We start from the raw sequence: 16,496 nt of genomic DNA, 5'->3' as shown, positions 1-16,496 counted from the left end.
TATGAAATGTTGTGTAGGTGTCAAGATGGCGACCCCGAAGACAGGAGCATCCACTAGTCGTCCGGCCCTCATGAAGGAAGATCAAAGGAATGAAGAAATGGAGACCAAGATCGTGTCAAAATGGAGCAACATTGGAGATACCAACTTGGGAAACTTCAGTGTGAAGAAGTTTCGAGAGGTCCCTTACATTGGAAAGCCATCACCTGTCGCACAGGAGAATAATTGAAAGTGGCATTATCAAGGCGGCCGGCTTCCCTCCAGCAATCCAGTGCCATGAGCTGATGATCGAGTGTGCCCGCCATTATGACCCACAGGCAAGATCGATCGTGTCCAAGGAAGGAAACACTTTGGCTTATCTTTCAGATGAGGCTATCAGTGAAGCTCTCCATCTACCAGAGCATAAAGATATGATTTACAAAAGCTTGGAAGGAGCTAGATCCATGTACGAAGATGATCCAGACACTTGCTTGAGCATCATCAACAAGAATTGGTTACTCAAAAGTCGTCCTCACCTGAGCAAGATTCCCAACACACCACATAGGATTGACTTTCAGGAGGAGTACAGAGATTTGATAACTTTACTCAATCGAGTTACAGGGGCTCCTCAAGCCTTCTATTTTGAGAAGTGGATGTTCTTCTTCATCCAAGTGATAGTTCAAGGAAAAGGAACAATTCATTGGGCTAGAATTATTAGCCATTGCTTGGACGTGCAGTTGAGAAGACTGAAGGCTACTAAATCCTTCCACATGAGCTCGTACATCATGTATGCCTTGATCAGGAGTTTTGAATATGCAGGACTACCTCACAGAGGAGTGATTGGATGAGGACCTGGAGAAGTCAGAGTTTGTGACTCTTATGTTCATTTGCATCATCCACCAGGAAGCAACTACAAGTTAGTCAATGATACCTTCACGATGAACATCACCAGGACATTGCAAGGTGGGATTCACAACCGGATATCTCAAGATGCACAAGAGCTTGTAAAAAGGTATGGTGCTTGGTTTATCCAATTTCAGAAGTTTACATATATTAGAGTTCATGGGTGTCCTTCACCTCCCTATATGTTGCCAAAATATCCGACAGACCGGATAGTACTACTTGAGGTGACTAGGCAGTTGGCAGCTTATGCGAAGGCATTCAAACACAGGCATGGAAATGGGATTCCTGTACCTATCGTACTAGGGAATTCAGTTGAGGTATGTCCTAATGCTCCAGCTTTAGATGATGCAGAAAGAGAGTTGGCCTTATATTCATTTTCATTCTTTTCATTGAGGGAGAATTTTGATCCTTATGGGTATATAGAAGAGACAGTTGGTAGAAAATACAAGCATGAATGTCAGGTAGAGGACTTTTGGATGAATCTCTCAGATGATTTAGAAGTGAAAAGAAAAATGCATTCTAGATTGCCTTTGGATTTCGTCAGGAAATGCAAAGTTTACAGAGTGGCCGATCAAGCTCAGGATAGTGGCAGGCACCTCCAGTCCTCTTATGATAGAGAGGACAAGGCAGTAATGATAGATTGGAATGAACCTGAGGTTGTGGACTTAAAAACTTTGATGGGCCTAGTTTTGTCCTGTACTCGCAGATGGGTTGATGTGCAACATCAAAAGTTGAGAGAGCAAAACATACCTATGACTTTTACTTTGGAGGAAAGGTCGGTAGAGGGAGGAGCAAGCGCAAGTGAAGGCCATCCTCATCCTAGACGCACAAGCGAAGGCAATCCTCACCCCAGAAGCGTAAGTGAAGGCAATCCTCATCCTAGAGGTGCGAAGAGGAAGGAAAGACCTGAGAAAAGAGAATCTTCCAAGAGGAAGCAAGAGGCCAATCGAGATCGCTCATCCGGCACATCTTCTCGACAAGAGAAAAGGACACTTGAAGTAGAGGAATCTATGGAATCAATGGTTCAGAATGATAAACATGAAGAAGGACAGGCATCTCAACGTTCATCAAGTCAATCTCCCCAGGTCAATGAGCTACATGAAGACAAGAATGATGATGAAGCGACGTCTCCTCTCCGGAAAGAAGAGCCACTACCTAAAGAAATACAAGTTAGAGAGACAAGGTCCGCCATTCCAGATTGGTTGAAGGAGAGACTAACAAGGGTAATTGTGATTGAGGATGAAGATAATGTAATTGATTTAGATAGCCTTGTTGGAAATTCTCAGGGAGTAACAGAAAAGAAGAAGGCCACCAAAATGTCCAAGATGATCAGAGATGAGACAGGGTCCAGGAAGTTGCAGATAGCTACACCGGCAGTGGACAAGTACGAGGGTGAAATCCTTGCAGAAGAATATGATGTAGAAACCGTTGAGCTTGGTCCACTCACCACCGAGCAGGCATTGGATGAGGCAACTGATTCATTTGAGGCGCTTAAAGATAAACTTAAGGAAGAAATGGAAAAGAATAGAAAACTTGAGAGAGAGGTCGGTGCTTGGAGAGGCTACTTTAGCCACCTCAGTCAGCCTTTGGGACGTCAAGATCCAACAGTATCTCCTGTGCAAGCACTTCCCCTTGAATCAGTTGGTGAAGCAGAGAAAGTTAAGAGCTTGGTCTAGCTTATGAGCTCTTGGATTGACAAATCCCATACAGTTGCCATTGAGTTTGCAACAAGAATGATGCAGACCATTCATCGGGCTATCCAGGTCCTTGAGATCATCCACAACCTAATGATAACGGTAGCCGCCTTTGCTCATACTAAAGATGTTATCATTCCTATTCTTCAAGTAATCAGGCAAACACCAAGGAAGATCTTAGCACAAGAAAAAATAATGGATGGAGGAGTTCATAATTTACTCCAGTGGTCAACCTTACTCCAGATGAAGGAACTTCTTTTCGAGGACACCATCGCCAAATGCAATCAAGTGGAGGAGGTCATCCATCCAATCCAGGACAGGGTGTTTGGGGTTTTATGTACTATTCTTGGCAGAAGGATCGAAGTTGAGACAGATGTGGATCTTCGAGAGTTGGAAGAAAGGGTCAAGGTCATCTTTTGCAAAGATGAGAATGTTATTACAGATGAACAAAGAGATCAAATGTTTTCTGCTATGCTCCTGCTTGAGAAAATCAAGGAACTCGAACCTGAATGGGACGCAGCTCTTCTCAAGGCCTTTGATCAGATTATTCACTTGGAGGAACGAATGAGGAATCTTCTCGAGATTCCTATTGCTGAGATTGAGGGAATCGTGTCCAGATTCATTGCATATGCTAAAAAGGAGCATTGGAAAGGAAATAAGGTTCTAGAAGAGAGGTTGTTATAGATGACATGGCACCTTAATTATCATTGGTCTATGTTTCCTAGGTTTTTGTGCCAAATTAAATATTTGGCTATGCATTTAATATTGTTCAATAAAAAGGGAACTTTTGTAATAAAACCCTAATTAGGGTTTAGGTGTCAAAATCTCAGCCATTGATCTTCTTTTGATCTGGGCCGTTCATTGTAATTGAGGATGCTATATATACCCTCATTCATTTTCATTTTGTAATTAGAAATAGTGAGCAATAAGAAATAGTTAGGAGTTTAGAGCTTTGGAGAGAAGAAAAGTTATTTTGTAGCAAGATTGAGTTTTGAAGAAAGAATTTCAAGCAATTGTTGTCTATTTTGGCTTTGAGATCAATAAAATATTGAAGTTATGGTGTTTTATTGCAATTCTTGTGGCTATCTTCATGGTTGTTTGTTTTCTTGAATCATTCTCAGTCGAAGTAGTATTTAAGTTTGAAGGACTAAGTGTTGGGCTTGATTTTGGTGAGATTCACGTTCCAAACCACTAGCTTCTTACTGATTGTAGGAACGCCTTGTGTGGTCAACTGGAGAGACTTGAATTACTTAAACCTTCAATCGTCATTGGGCTTTGGATATGTGCCTTTGTGGTAGTGTCCATGATCCTTGATGAATTGAAAAATCATTTGTTACCTTAGAAGATCGCATCAATTTCAGTTGGGTTGTTATTTCATGGCAATATTGAAATTGGTAGAATCTTACCAAGTCTAGCCCACATTGAGTCATTCTTAGGATTAGATTAGAATTTATCCCTTGCAAACCCTACCTTTGATCTTTTTTGAGAACTTGTTAGTTTTAGGCAATCTTGTTCCTACAGCTCGGAGGACGTAAGGCCCCTTGATGAAACAGCATTCACAACGACCACTGGTGCTTATCCACACGTAGAGACCCTACATAAAAGAACATTGGAGTCACCCTGATTGATCCTTTCTTGCGACATCTTCAACAATCAGAGACTTTATTCAAGAGAGGATAAGGTACCCTTGGGTATTTTATTCTGTGTATGATTGTGTACAAAATACACGTCAACAAGTCGGAGGCTGAAAGAACTCTTGGGTAAAATGGAAAGCCAACCCGCAGATGGATTGAAGAAACGATGGTTCGTTGAAGGGTTGAAATCCTCCCTACGGAGGAAGATGAAAATTGTACCCCCGACGTCATATGACGACGCTTATAATAGGGCGATGGACCTGGAGAGTGAACACAAAACATCAAGGAAAAAGAAAAGTAATAAATATTCATCTGACGATGATGAAGATTCTGACGGGGAAAGCAGTAGTGGTGGCGAATCGAGTAAAAAGGTACATGCACTCCAAAAGGACATGGAACGAATGTTGAAAGAATTCAAAGCCATGAAAGGGAGTACAAGTAAGACGGAAGAAAATGAAGTGTGGTGTACCGACTGCAGGAGTGACGGACACACCAAGGGGTCCTGTCCCAAGAAGGCTTTCTGCGACATTTGTCAGATTGCAGGACATTTGACAAAGGAATGTCCCTACAATATGAAAACCAGGAGCCAACAAGTTCTCTTCACGCAAGAGTAGCCAGCCGTCGGAACTTCGCAAACTAACACAACGGCATCATCTGGAGGATATCGGGACAACAGACGTAGCGGCGGAAGGAATAGCAACAATAACAATAACGGAAGCCGTATCCAGTATGACACCAAGGGCGGGCCAATTATCCAATGTAGGGCCTGTAATCAGTGGGGGCACTGCGCCCGTGATTGGACGAAGGAAGCCACCCCTCAGCACCTCTGCCGTTGGTGTGGGCCAGGTGACCATGAGGACGCAAATTGCCTGCAGGCAGGGGTTAATCTCCTCAACATTGAGAAGGTTGAGAAGACTGGTGAGAAAGAAGTACTGGTGATCACCCGCGCCCAGACGAAATGGTGTGTGCGCTTGGCGTGTGGTTGGCATGTGCGGTGACCACCGCACGGTGGCATCCACCGCCGGTGGCCCCACCGCACATGCCACCCACACGCCAAGCGCACACAACCATAGCGCAGCCGCACAGAGACACACAACTGCAGCCGACACCAACCTGCACGAGTCTGTGCCGATTATGGGAACGGTTTTTATTTTTTTGGAGAAACGAGAAAACAAAACAAAGGGGGTTATAAAAGCAGAATTGAAGAAGTAATCTGTACTAATGGATACAAACAGGAACAAGGCAGATTGGCGAAAGCGGTTGCAGTCGTTGGAAGACAAGTTGCAGGGAGGGCAAAAAGGAACCAGTGTAGACACAGGCAAACGGATTCTACCATTTGGGGTGCGCATTGCAGGTAGTCTCGATATGAGCACCAGTCAAAAAAGCAAGAGGCATCATCCCAAACCTTTGGCGACAAAGGACAAAGATGAAATAACGACAGATAATATTATGTTCGAGGGTTTGAATGGAATCAACTGTCGGAACTGGTGGGCAAAGACACCTCCGGATGATTTAATAAAGAAGAGCCTTCGCCAGGCACAAGTACACTGGGCGGTCCAGATGCTAGTTTTTTCGATAAAAGACTTTGAGGTGGTTTTGCTTGCCATGATTGGCAGCTATGACAGACATCGCCACCAATCGGTATTTGATTACCAACATCAGCGGATAATAGTATCATTCACGGCAGGTGAGTTCACTAGGGTATTTGGCATACTAGGGATAAAAGGAAAGAAGATAGACACCTCCCAGAAAATATCCCCCGAGAATCGTGCTACACTGCTCCAGCTGATGTTGTGGGATAACCTTACCTAGGCCGAAAAAGATAGCCTCAAAAGTGTAGGCAAGAGTCGGGGAGTGAAGAAACAATTTTTCGCCAAGGGAGTATGGCGATGCCTATTGTCCGTGGTGAAGAGTCGCCTCACAGGTGTCACCCGCGCGTCGGACATAGCCATTGCACAGATAGTGCTGATAAACGGGCTGCACAATGGAGTGGTATATGACTGGGCATCACTATTGGCGGATAGGATGGACGAGTTCATGACGCTGCAATACAAGAAGTTCTACATGCCACATCACGCCATTGGATTATTTCTGGACGCAGTCCGCACATAGATCAACCCGGGTCACAGCCATTGGAGCCACAGGGCCGTGTTGCACCAGACCAGCCGCCCATATTCTACTAGTCACACTTAGACGTCTTGGCACATGGCACGAAGGCACGTTTGGGCACAAAACGGAAGAAGGCCGCCATGTCCGATACGGAGTCCGACACAGAAGAGTCTGAGGTTGAGGATGCAAACAGTGGCAGGGAGGAATCCGCAGACACCTCCCAGGTAAGCGGAGGGAGTTTCCAATTGATAGGGAGAAGGGGCGACCAGTTGCCTGAAGAAGGGGTAGTGGAGTCTGCAGGTACAGTAGGGTCTACTGTAGCATCGGAGGTGCAGGTCCACTTTACACCAGCCCGCTTACCAGAGACTTGTCAGTTGGTGGTGTCGTGGTCCTTCGGGACAGTGAGTGTAGTTACCACGGTACCAGTTCCTAGTTTCGGGCAGCCTCGGGCGACGATAGCCATGACACCACCACGGGTGGAGACCTTGGCGAGTGCAGAGGCTTCCATGGTGCACGAGGTACCGGATGTGGTAGGACAAAATGTGCCAGGGTTACCTGGATATATGCAGGAGGCAATGACGACAGCAGGCACTCTTCATGATGACCTCACTAGCTGGTTGAGCCGTTACCAAATGGCACCCATGGCATTGGGAGAGGCCACTCTATCCCCAGGGCGGACCACGTATTCCTTGGATGTCATTGGTCTCGAGGAAGGGAGTTCCCCGAGCAGCAGGGCAGTTCAGAGGGTTGCTTCACCCCCGGTGGTGGTAGTAACCAGTCCGTACAGAGCAGAGGAAGTGCCAGTGGGAAGTCAGCAGGGTACAGAGTTGGAGCAGTTTATTACTAAGATGACTTTGGGAGCACAGCGGCTTGTGTCATCTGCCACGCTCCAGGCCGATGCGACCATGGTTGAGCGGATGGAAGGGTTGTTGACCTTTGCCTGCACGGGATGCCAAGCTGAGTTTGAGAGGTGTTTTGAGCGTGCCGGGTGGCCGGACACGGAGAGCCTAGCAATGCTGGAGGCTTGGCGCCTCACTGAGGGGGTTGGCGAGACCCGGATGCAGTCGTTGGTGAGAGAGGTAGAGCAGGCTTTCCGGGAAGGTTATCTGGAGCTTCGGAGGTCACAACAGATGGCAACTACAGTTGAGGCTTTGAGGGTGGCAGCAGTCACAGCTCGGGAGGAGCTTGCTACCAGGTTTCACGAGCTAGAGGTTACCATGGCACGGAACCAGGCAGCGGTGGACAATTTAGTGGCCGAGAAGTCTGCCTTGCTGATACAGTTGGAGGAGGAGAGGTCCTCGAGGGAGCTGTTGGAGACTCGGTTGGTTAGTGCCGTGGAAAATGTGGACAAGAAGGATAAGGAGGTGCTCGAGGCAGCCTACATGGTCAAGACTGCTATGGAGTGGCAGATGGTCACGGAACGGGATCTCAAGAGGAGGACGGAGCAGGTGTATGAGCTCCGTGGGCGCTTGGCGTCCACTACTACACCACCACCGGCGCCTTCTTCATCAGGGACGCCTTCTGCACTTAGTTTTTTTCTTCTTCTGGATTTTGCGAGCTCCATGTATTCTCCATTTTGTTGTAAGTCACTTGGAGACGACTTTTCTTTTTGGGGGGGATGATGTTAGCCGCATTATTGTATACGGGAATACGAATAGTTAATTAAGTCGTAATTGAGTTTGTTGTTAGTTGGCACCCGAGGGGTGGCAATTGCGATGCGGCGGTTGGCGCTCGCACCCCCTCGATATCTTTATATACTCCTCATTGTAACTTGTACAAGACACAAATTATGAATAGAATAGCATATCTGATACTTGTCTGATATCTATGGCATTGTTCTGCATTACGTACTTCCTGCTTTAAGTATTCACCCGAGAGGGCAAACATCCTTCAAAGGTGATGACTGAGCCCATGCCTTTAGCTGCCAAGATCAAGATTATAAAGTGCTTTCTTCTACTCATGGCCATTAATCATCTTTTTGGCTACTTCCATGACAACTTTGATTAGTTATCCAAACATTTTAGAGATTTCTTTGGTAAAATGTTAGTGGCACCAAAGTTTCCCATTAATAGTTTGGTATTTCTAGTGTCTCCCTAGAGATGGAGGAGGTGTGGTGTAATGTCCCCTTATAGTGTCTCCCTAGAGATGTGTTGATGTGTTTTTTATGCACATGCGAACACAGAATAAAATACCATAAGTATCTTATCCTCTCTTGAACAAAGATATTCGAATGCTGAAGATTTACCCTAGGATCAGTCGAAATAACTCCAAGGTTCTGGTATGTAGGGTCTCTATGTGTGGATAAGCTCTGCGGTTTGATGTGATTATGCTGGAATTACAAGGGGACTTACATTCGAATGCCTGAACGCTTGATTTGCTGGAACTTAAGTCCTATCTACTAGCTGGGAGATAAAGAAATGGCAAAAGATACAGGGTTTAGAGAGTCTACTCTAAGACCTAAAATGCAAGAAAATAGATGAATGACTAGGTAGAGTCCTACTGGGCTAGGTCTCACCATCAGATTGAACAATTCGACACCAGCTCAGTGCAATCTTCTAAGAGACGTTTTGGATATGTTCAAATCATTTCTATCAAACACTGATCACCATCCAAGTTAATGCATGAACAATGGACGTATAACAATTTGAAATTAAGCTCTTTAATGCCAGTTGACCATGCAGGGCACACTTACAATTAGTAAGAGGCTAGTGGTATTGACTAAAGGATTCCCCACAAATGCATTCAACCAATTCCTCCATTCAATCTAATTTATTTATCATCTAACATGAGGATCCAACAAGAAACCATGCACATTGTAAAGAAACAACTCACTTCACCATAACTTCAATGAAAATAGAGTTTATTTACAACTTAGGCAACAATTTCTGCCTTCTCCTACTTTATTCTAACTTCTATTCTATTCTCTTTAGACTATCTATTGACTATTGACTATTCTTCTTTACAAATGAAGAGCCAGAGCTTTATATAGAGAGCTCTTTACATTTCAACGACTCATATCAATTTGAGATCAATGGCCAAGAGTTTACAATGAAAACCCTAATTAGGGTTTGTTACAACAAACTCTCCTTAGCCAATGAGAAAATTACATTCCATGAATGTGGACCAATAGATGCCAGGGGTAGGTACATTGGAGTTTGTGCCATCGTGCATAAGTGTGGTTCATCGAATCTGGTCATTCTGATGTGGAACATTCTAATTGGAAGAATAGTGACTGGGATGTTTTGGGATGACCTTGGTTGATCTTCCATCGTCCTTGATGTACTTGATGAACCTTTCCTCCTTGACTCTCTTGTGTTTGATGAAGCTTCCTCTTTGATCTTGTATAGTGGTGGTAGGAAGTCATGGTCAAGTCACTCCTTCTCTGGTAGCTCATGTCGCCTCGAAATGTTTGTATGATCTCTCTTTTGACATCTTGTGATTTCTCCATGTGATTGAATGAGGACCTTGAGGATAGCTTGCTCTATTGCTTGAACACTTGAAGTCTTTCAACTTAGAAGCACTTTGAGTCTTCTTCCACGCATTTGAAGTGTCCTTGATGATGATGAAGCTTGAAGAGATCCTCTATGTCCTTGCCTGATCTCCCTCCAACTTGATCTTGTTGATCTGTAAAACAATCAAAAGATAGTGTTAAGTACTTGATAATATGATATATTCGTGGCATTTCTCACTCCAAACTATCAACAAGAAAACACTTAAATTAATTTTGCTTGAAGTTGGGAGGAGAGGGCACACTTTTTGAGCAATTTGCTCCTGTACCTTTGGAAGGGACACGAGCGATTCTAAGAAATGCATCAAGTTTAGACAGAAATTGATCAAGGCTTGCTCAATTCATATGATTTTTAGGAGACAAATGATGTTGCAAGGTTTACATTATCCTTAAAGATACTTCCAAGACGTTTCTTTTATGATTTTATGCAAGGTACTTTCTCTCAACACAATGCGCTCTTGTACCTTTGGAAGGTACATGCCTCTAGGAAATTCGTTCCTGTCCTTTGGCAAGGTACATCAGTGAATTGGCCTTCTTAGCTCAACTCATGCTTGAACTTGATCCTAATTGCTTTGCTCCTTGATTTTCAACCCCTCTTCTAACCAATTTGACCTTTAAAAGGGTTTAGCTTAGGTTCCATAGCAAGGTATAGGGCTTTTCAGGAGAATTCGCTCCTGTACCTTTGGAAGGTACATGAGTGAAATCCTCATTTGCACTCAAACTTCCATCACTTCCTCAAATTTGCTGGCTCAATCTTCATGTTTGTGCATGTTCAAAGGTGTGGTCAAGATGATACCTTGTTAGACAAAACCTTAAATCAAGAATTTGATCCAACCAAAGGGCAAGGCACATGCTATAGTAAAATTCGCTCTTGTACCTTTGGAAGGTACATGAGCGAACTAGGGGATGTTCTTAGCTTTCTCACCTCTTTGATGAAAGCGCACTTAATCCTTGAGATTTGTATGAAGCTTAGAATGTAGCAAAGCTTAGGTCACCTTCAAGGAGGTTCTCAACACAATTTCATTAGCAAAACACTCTCTTCAAGAAATTTCACTCCTATACCCTTGGAAGGGACATGAGCGAATTCCTTCCTTGGCTCATTTCATACTTCTTTTCCTTTCGAATCACCTTAAACTTGACTTTCAAATCCTTCTTTCACCACAATCAAGTCAATTTGCTTCCATTATTGCTCAAAATGAGATTAGTTTGATGGCTTAGGTGAGGAATGAAGTCCTTTTAAGAATTTCGCTCCTGTACCCTTGGAGGGGACATGAGCGAATTAGGAGCATTAGGCTTGGATTTGAATCAAACACTCACTTTTCACCCTTTCTCACATTGCTATCACCTTGAATCATGCTTAGAAGTCACCTTAAGCTTTGCTTGCTTAAAATTTGGGGTCAAACATCTAGTCTTGACAAATTCGCTTGTGTACCTTTGGAAGGTACATGACTCCTAGTGAAATTCGCTCCTGTCCCTTTGAGAGGTACACGAGCGAATTTGGCAAAATTTCACAAATTCTTTACATTTTCATCATCAACTTCATTTCAACTCACTTTCAAAGGCATACATGAATCAATTCGCTTTCAATCAAGGCCTAGGAACATAATTTTGACCCAAGTAAGAAGCAAGAACGGAAGTCTAGGAAAATTCGCTGTTGTTCTCCTGAGATGTACAAGAGCGAAAATGATAGGCTCTAAGACTTCTCTAAGGACAAGGTCAAGGTAGGAAGTTGTTTGACAAGTTAGTCTTTTCGTCAAGATTCATATATGGAATATAACATTTAAGTCAGGATGTTTGAGAGTGGTTTCGGACCTCCAGGAGTTATAATGCAAAATCTAGTTTTTGGAGGATCCTTCAAATTTCCAGACTTAGTCAAATTTCAGGACACTTCAGGATCAAGATGACATTCTAGACTTCTAAAGCGAGTTTGCTCTGACCTTGATGTAAGGGACAAGACTTAGGAGGACACTATGCATTCAACCAAGGTTTAATTTAGCAACTTGAAGTGTGACCGAATAGTACATAAAAACCCTAGGAATGATCTAAATAACCCCTAATCACCCAACTGACTTGACTTCCACTCCACCTTGAGGAGATCCACCTGTCTTGATGACCTTTGAGAAACTCAAACCCTTCAATGCAAAGGCTAAGACACAAAACGACCAACAACAAAACCAAAAGAGCTAACCCTAGAAAGCAAAAAGTGGGGATCCCCATTTGCGATGGGGCGATGTGTGAATACCTCACAACAAGATGGAGGAGGTGTGCTGTAATGTCCCCTTATTTTATAACTTATGAAAGAGGGACATTTAACATGCAAAGATCAATTGCAAGAGACTTCTTTCCTTCAAGTCTCAAATATCACTATGGACTATACTATATGATACCACTTATGAACTTATGTAATTGATAAGATATAGATAATGATAATGTTATTTCAAGAACACTATATATATATTAAATCACTTTGTAGGATAGTTCTTATTATATGACTAATATGAATATCACTGCTATCTCTGATTGGGGAATTAGATATATGCTAGATGAATCGATCTTATATGTTTGCCCTTAGTGCAATAAGATGATTTTTGCTATGTCTGATATGACTGGTTGGAGTATGCAAGATGATCTTGATGTTCAATAGCTTTCTCTGATTTGACAATGTAAGATATGCTTTAAGATTGTCTATAATTGCTTATAGTGATTGAATTGCTATTTCTGATATGATCCTTCAATGTATGCAATGTATGTGATGTCAATATCGCTTAAAGAGATATGTTGCTGTTTCAGATGTGGAATTATATTCTTGCAACAAGTTCTGACGCTGTTTCTGATATGTCTGATCAATCCTTGCAACAATGGTGCTGTCTCTGATCTTACTTTGTATGTATGCAACCGGTTAATGTTAATAAGGCAATCACTCAATAGAGCCTATCCAATATGGATACAAAGAAGAATGATAGATGGAATGTGTTAGATCTTGCTCTTATACCTCTCAAACCGAAAGGATGGCATCCTTTGGAATTTGATGAGACACCTCTCTTCATAATCAAACTTCTTCATAACCATCAGTTTGCTTGATCAAGGAATATTGATTTATCATAATCGCTGCTATCTTAGGGCATAATAATAGTTCTTGCAATCGCTACCTTTGTTACTATAATTTGTGTCTTTTCATAACCCAATCATTGATGATATAGATTATCATAATTGCTGTATATAATCCTTAACAATGTCGATTATCCTTGTGTTGTTGCTAACCAACAGTTAGTTAAATCAATATTATTGTTGACAATATAGTTAAGAGGTGTCATGCTGTTTTATCCTTAATTGAACATACTGTTACCATCAATGAGTATGGCTAGTTAATTGATCAGCAATTCCTTTCTATATCAATAATGCTGATTTGTCACACTTAACCAATCATAGTCCACATGTATTGCTACATATAAGTATTGTCTTTTAATTGTATCACCTGTTTGTCTCGGATATCAAACTTGATTTATATATGTAGACTGATTCATATCAATGACAATCATCTTCATCTTGGATCTTGACTCATCCTCATATCTCTTAATACCAATAAGGAAAATCAACTTATTTATAAGACTTCATGATTTTCCTGATACAGTACTACTTGCGATGTATAACTTACTATAACTACCTTCTACTCTCTGTAGGTGCTCAAGGTCTGCCACTCCTTGACAATATAAGTATTTATTGCTATTATATTATTAGTGCAAAGATGGGGACATCACATGTGGGCATCATTGAAATTCAATGACATGGGCTAAGCATGTGAAATAAGTGTTTTGGGCCCTTGAAGGAACAAAGTCTTGGAAAACTTTACTCAAACAAATGGTATAGCATCTTACCTTATGGAAAATTCTCTAGAAAGGTTGTGGTTTGAAAATTCTTATTCTTACTCTTGTTAGTGTAACCGAGATGCATCTCTGGGGTTTTATAGGTGTCCTCTTGAATGAGATTGCCTGTGGGCAACATGATGGGGACAAATGTGGGTGGGGATGAAACATCCCCATTCTTGTGTCTAATTCCTGTCAAGATTTGACAAACTTTGTAATGTAACATGTTTGGAAATCTTGGCAAGTGGTCAAACCTTGACTCCAACAGGGTGGAGATAACATTTGGTTTTGATCCTTATTTCAATCGGCACTTGCTTTGGTGGTCAGCAATTCTCAGTGATCAGAGTTGGAACACTTGATTGAAATTCAAAACTGTTCCCTCCATATACTGACATAAACTCTTTCTTAGACTGCTATGCCAGGTTGACCAATGATAACATGCATGGGAAACAAATGCCGCCTTTTACAGTAGTGAGATAATTCAGCATTAATGTAACGGACAAATATATAACAGCAATAAACAATATTAACAGAAATGAACAATGAGTAACTGCCAGTTTAAAGTGATGAGATATTGGATCCATCTATGTCAAATAAATTCTTATAGATCAATTTTTTGCTAAAATATCAGATATTGCTTTTGGTTCTAGCAAATGTTGTCTTGATAGCAAAGATCAATAAAAGTCATAAAATACATTTTGAAGTGTCTTTATTGCTATTTTATTGAATGCAGATCAGATGTACTGGGTCATGTCATGCCTTGGGTTGGAAAGGATTGGTCACACCTAGGGGTAGCACGCCTTTTTTCTGCTATCAAGGTAGTGGCATTCTACCTCGTTGAAATGTTATTAGTATTGCTTACTTTTATTCATAAAAAAACATTTAGAGAGAGGCATGGGTTAATAATATACTTCCAATTTAACTTTTCTATTTTTCTTGTGAGTACCACATGCACTTGTGTTTGTTTGAAGCAACCAATTCCTGTAAACATTGGCAGCAATCTTGGCTTCAACATAATTATTTTGAAATAGCATGTTTTAGTCCTTCCATATCACATATATCAAGATTCTAGCCTTTACTCACTTTCTTCTTCTTCTTCTTCTTCTTCTTCTTCATTTTCACTCTTTTCTATTTCCTTTTCACCTAAAATATGTGGATTTTATAACTTTGATGACATGCTTGTAAAACTCAAAGTGAAATTTAATACGTGCAAACCATTGCAGAAGATGGTAGAAGACAAAAACAAAATTAATAATCACTTAATAATCTATTCTCCAAGCACACTAATGATCTGTTCTTGTCACTTAAATGCTTACAATCATCATCTAGGCACCTATTCCCATTGCTTCTGCTACCAAAAGACATGCCTGAATTTGTTTGGCATGCCATTTACTGAGCATCGGCACTTAACACTGACTTGGGTGTGTTCTCCTCTGTCCTCTCAGTCACTCAAAACCTGTCATTTAATGTGTCAGGTGTGCTATCTTTGATCAGCTCTGTCACTTATATGTTTGGTAAACTAGCCCATATGTGCTGGATGTTCTTATCTGCCACTTAAAATTTGTTTCCACATTCTTAAGGTGCCTTGACCATTCATGCATGCCACCTAAAAGACCTCCTGTGCACACATCTTGTGAATTTTTTGTCACTTAAAGATATGATGGGCCCCTTTCAAGCATGCCTTCTGCCCTCTGCTGCCACTGAAAATTGTCAAGGTGCATATGTGAGCTGTCTATGTCATTCAAATTTCAAATAATGTTCAGACTTGCTAGGTACACATCCCTGCTACATCAGCCACTAAAAGACCTGAATGAAGGCAACTAGGTGCCTCTATATGCTCTTTTATCACCTAAAACTCTGACCTTTGTCTCCTTGCATAATGCTTCTGCTCTGGAATGCTGCTACGCAGAAGGAATGAGGAATGGAAAAAATGTTTGAGTCATCTAAATACATAGTCATCACTTTGTTTTGAAAAAGAAAAAGAAGGAACACAGTTCGGCCCAATTTATGTCATAAAAGCAGGTATTGCTGTAACTTACAAGCTGATCTCTCTTCCCTGCATAACTGCCTGTTCAAAACTCATGAAAAATAAACATAGCCTGAAGTGGGACTGGCAACAAGGGCACAACATGAAAGTCAACTTTAGTTAATCAATTTGATGAACAGTCATGACAAGACATGCACAAAAAAGGTCACACTATGAAAAGTTTCGTAACAGGGAAACACATAACAAACTTAAAGCTGATATTAAAACATAAACCATATAAAAATTCTTGCTTGAGTCAAAGAAAAGGCTATCTAAAAGGGAGAGTGATTTCACAATTTACTAATTCAAATTGAAGTAAAAAGTGTCAAATAAGCTAAGTTGTAAACTTACTAGCTCGATTTATCAAAAATCATGAATACTTTTTTAAAAATTTAGACAATGAACATGAAATAGGATTTAGTACCAATTATAAAGCTATGGATTTATCTGTCTCTGTATAATTATGATTGTAAGAGTTACATTATTCACTGAAAATATCATGTTTTACACATTACTTACATTACTGAATTTCTGTTTTAGTGAACACCATCTGCACTTTAAGAGCCAGAATATCATATGTCTCTTGTTTCTAAAACACATTTTCTAATATTTCCAATTTTCTAATAAAGGGTACTAAATATTTTACAATTCTTGTAGCAAATCTTATGGCAAGTATAGATGTACAAGATTTAATGGTCTGTTTTATTAAGCATTGTATCTTGGTGAATTCACTCTCTCCAAGATTAATTTTTGTGTCATGAGGAAAGTTTGATATAAGCATGG

At 41.3% G+C, this 16,496-nt stretch overlaps 1 protein-coding gene across 4 annotated transcripts in view; it reads left to right on the top strand.

Annotated features, from left to right (window-relative positions):
- The window catches only part of LOC131071387 (phosphatidate phosphatase PAH2), a 69,024-nt gene that overhangs the window by 24,893 nt on the left and 27,635 nt on the right, over positions 1-16,496 (top strand). For all 4 annotated transcript variants that reach the window (XR_009371504.1, XM_059216471.1, XM_059216472.1 and 1 more), the window contains exon 8: positions 14,421-14,505. Coding sequence is in view for 3 of the 4 variants with exons in the window: in XM_059216471.1 (XP_059072454.1) it covers positions 14,421-14,505 (85 nt within the window). In the remaining variant the exon portion in view is untranslated. The remainder of the gene's footprint in view (positions 1-14,420; positions 14,506-16,496) is intronic.

Source organism: Cryptomeria japonica, chromosome 2 (genome assembly GCF_030272615.1).
Source record: "Cryptomeria japonica chromosome 2, Sugi_1.0, whole genome shotgun sequence".
In the NCBI taxonomy this organism is placed as follows: domain Eukaryota; kingdom Viridiplantae; phylum Streptophyta; class Pinopsida; order Cupressales; family Cupressaceae; genus Cryptomeria; species Cryptomeria japonica.
This window is presented reverse-complemented; position numbering and strand designations above follow the sequence as displayed.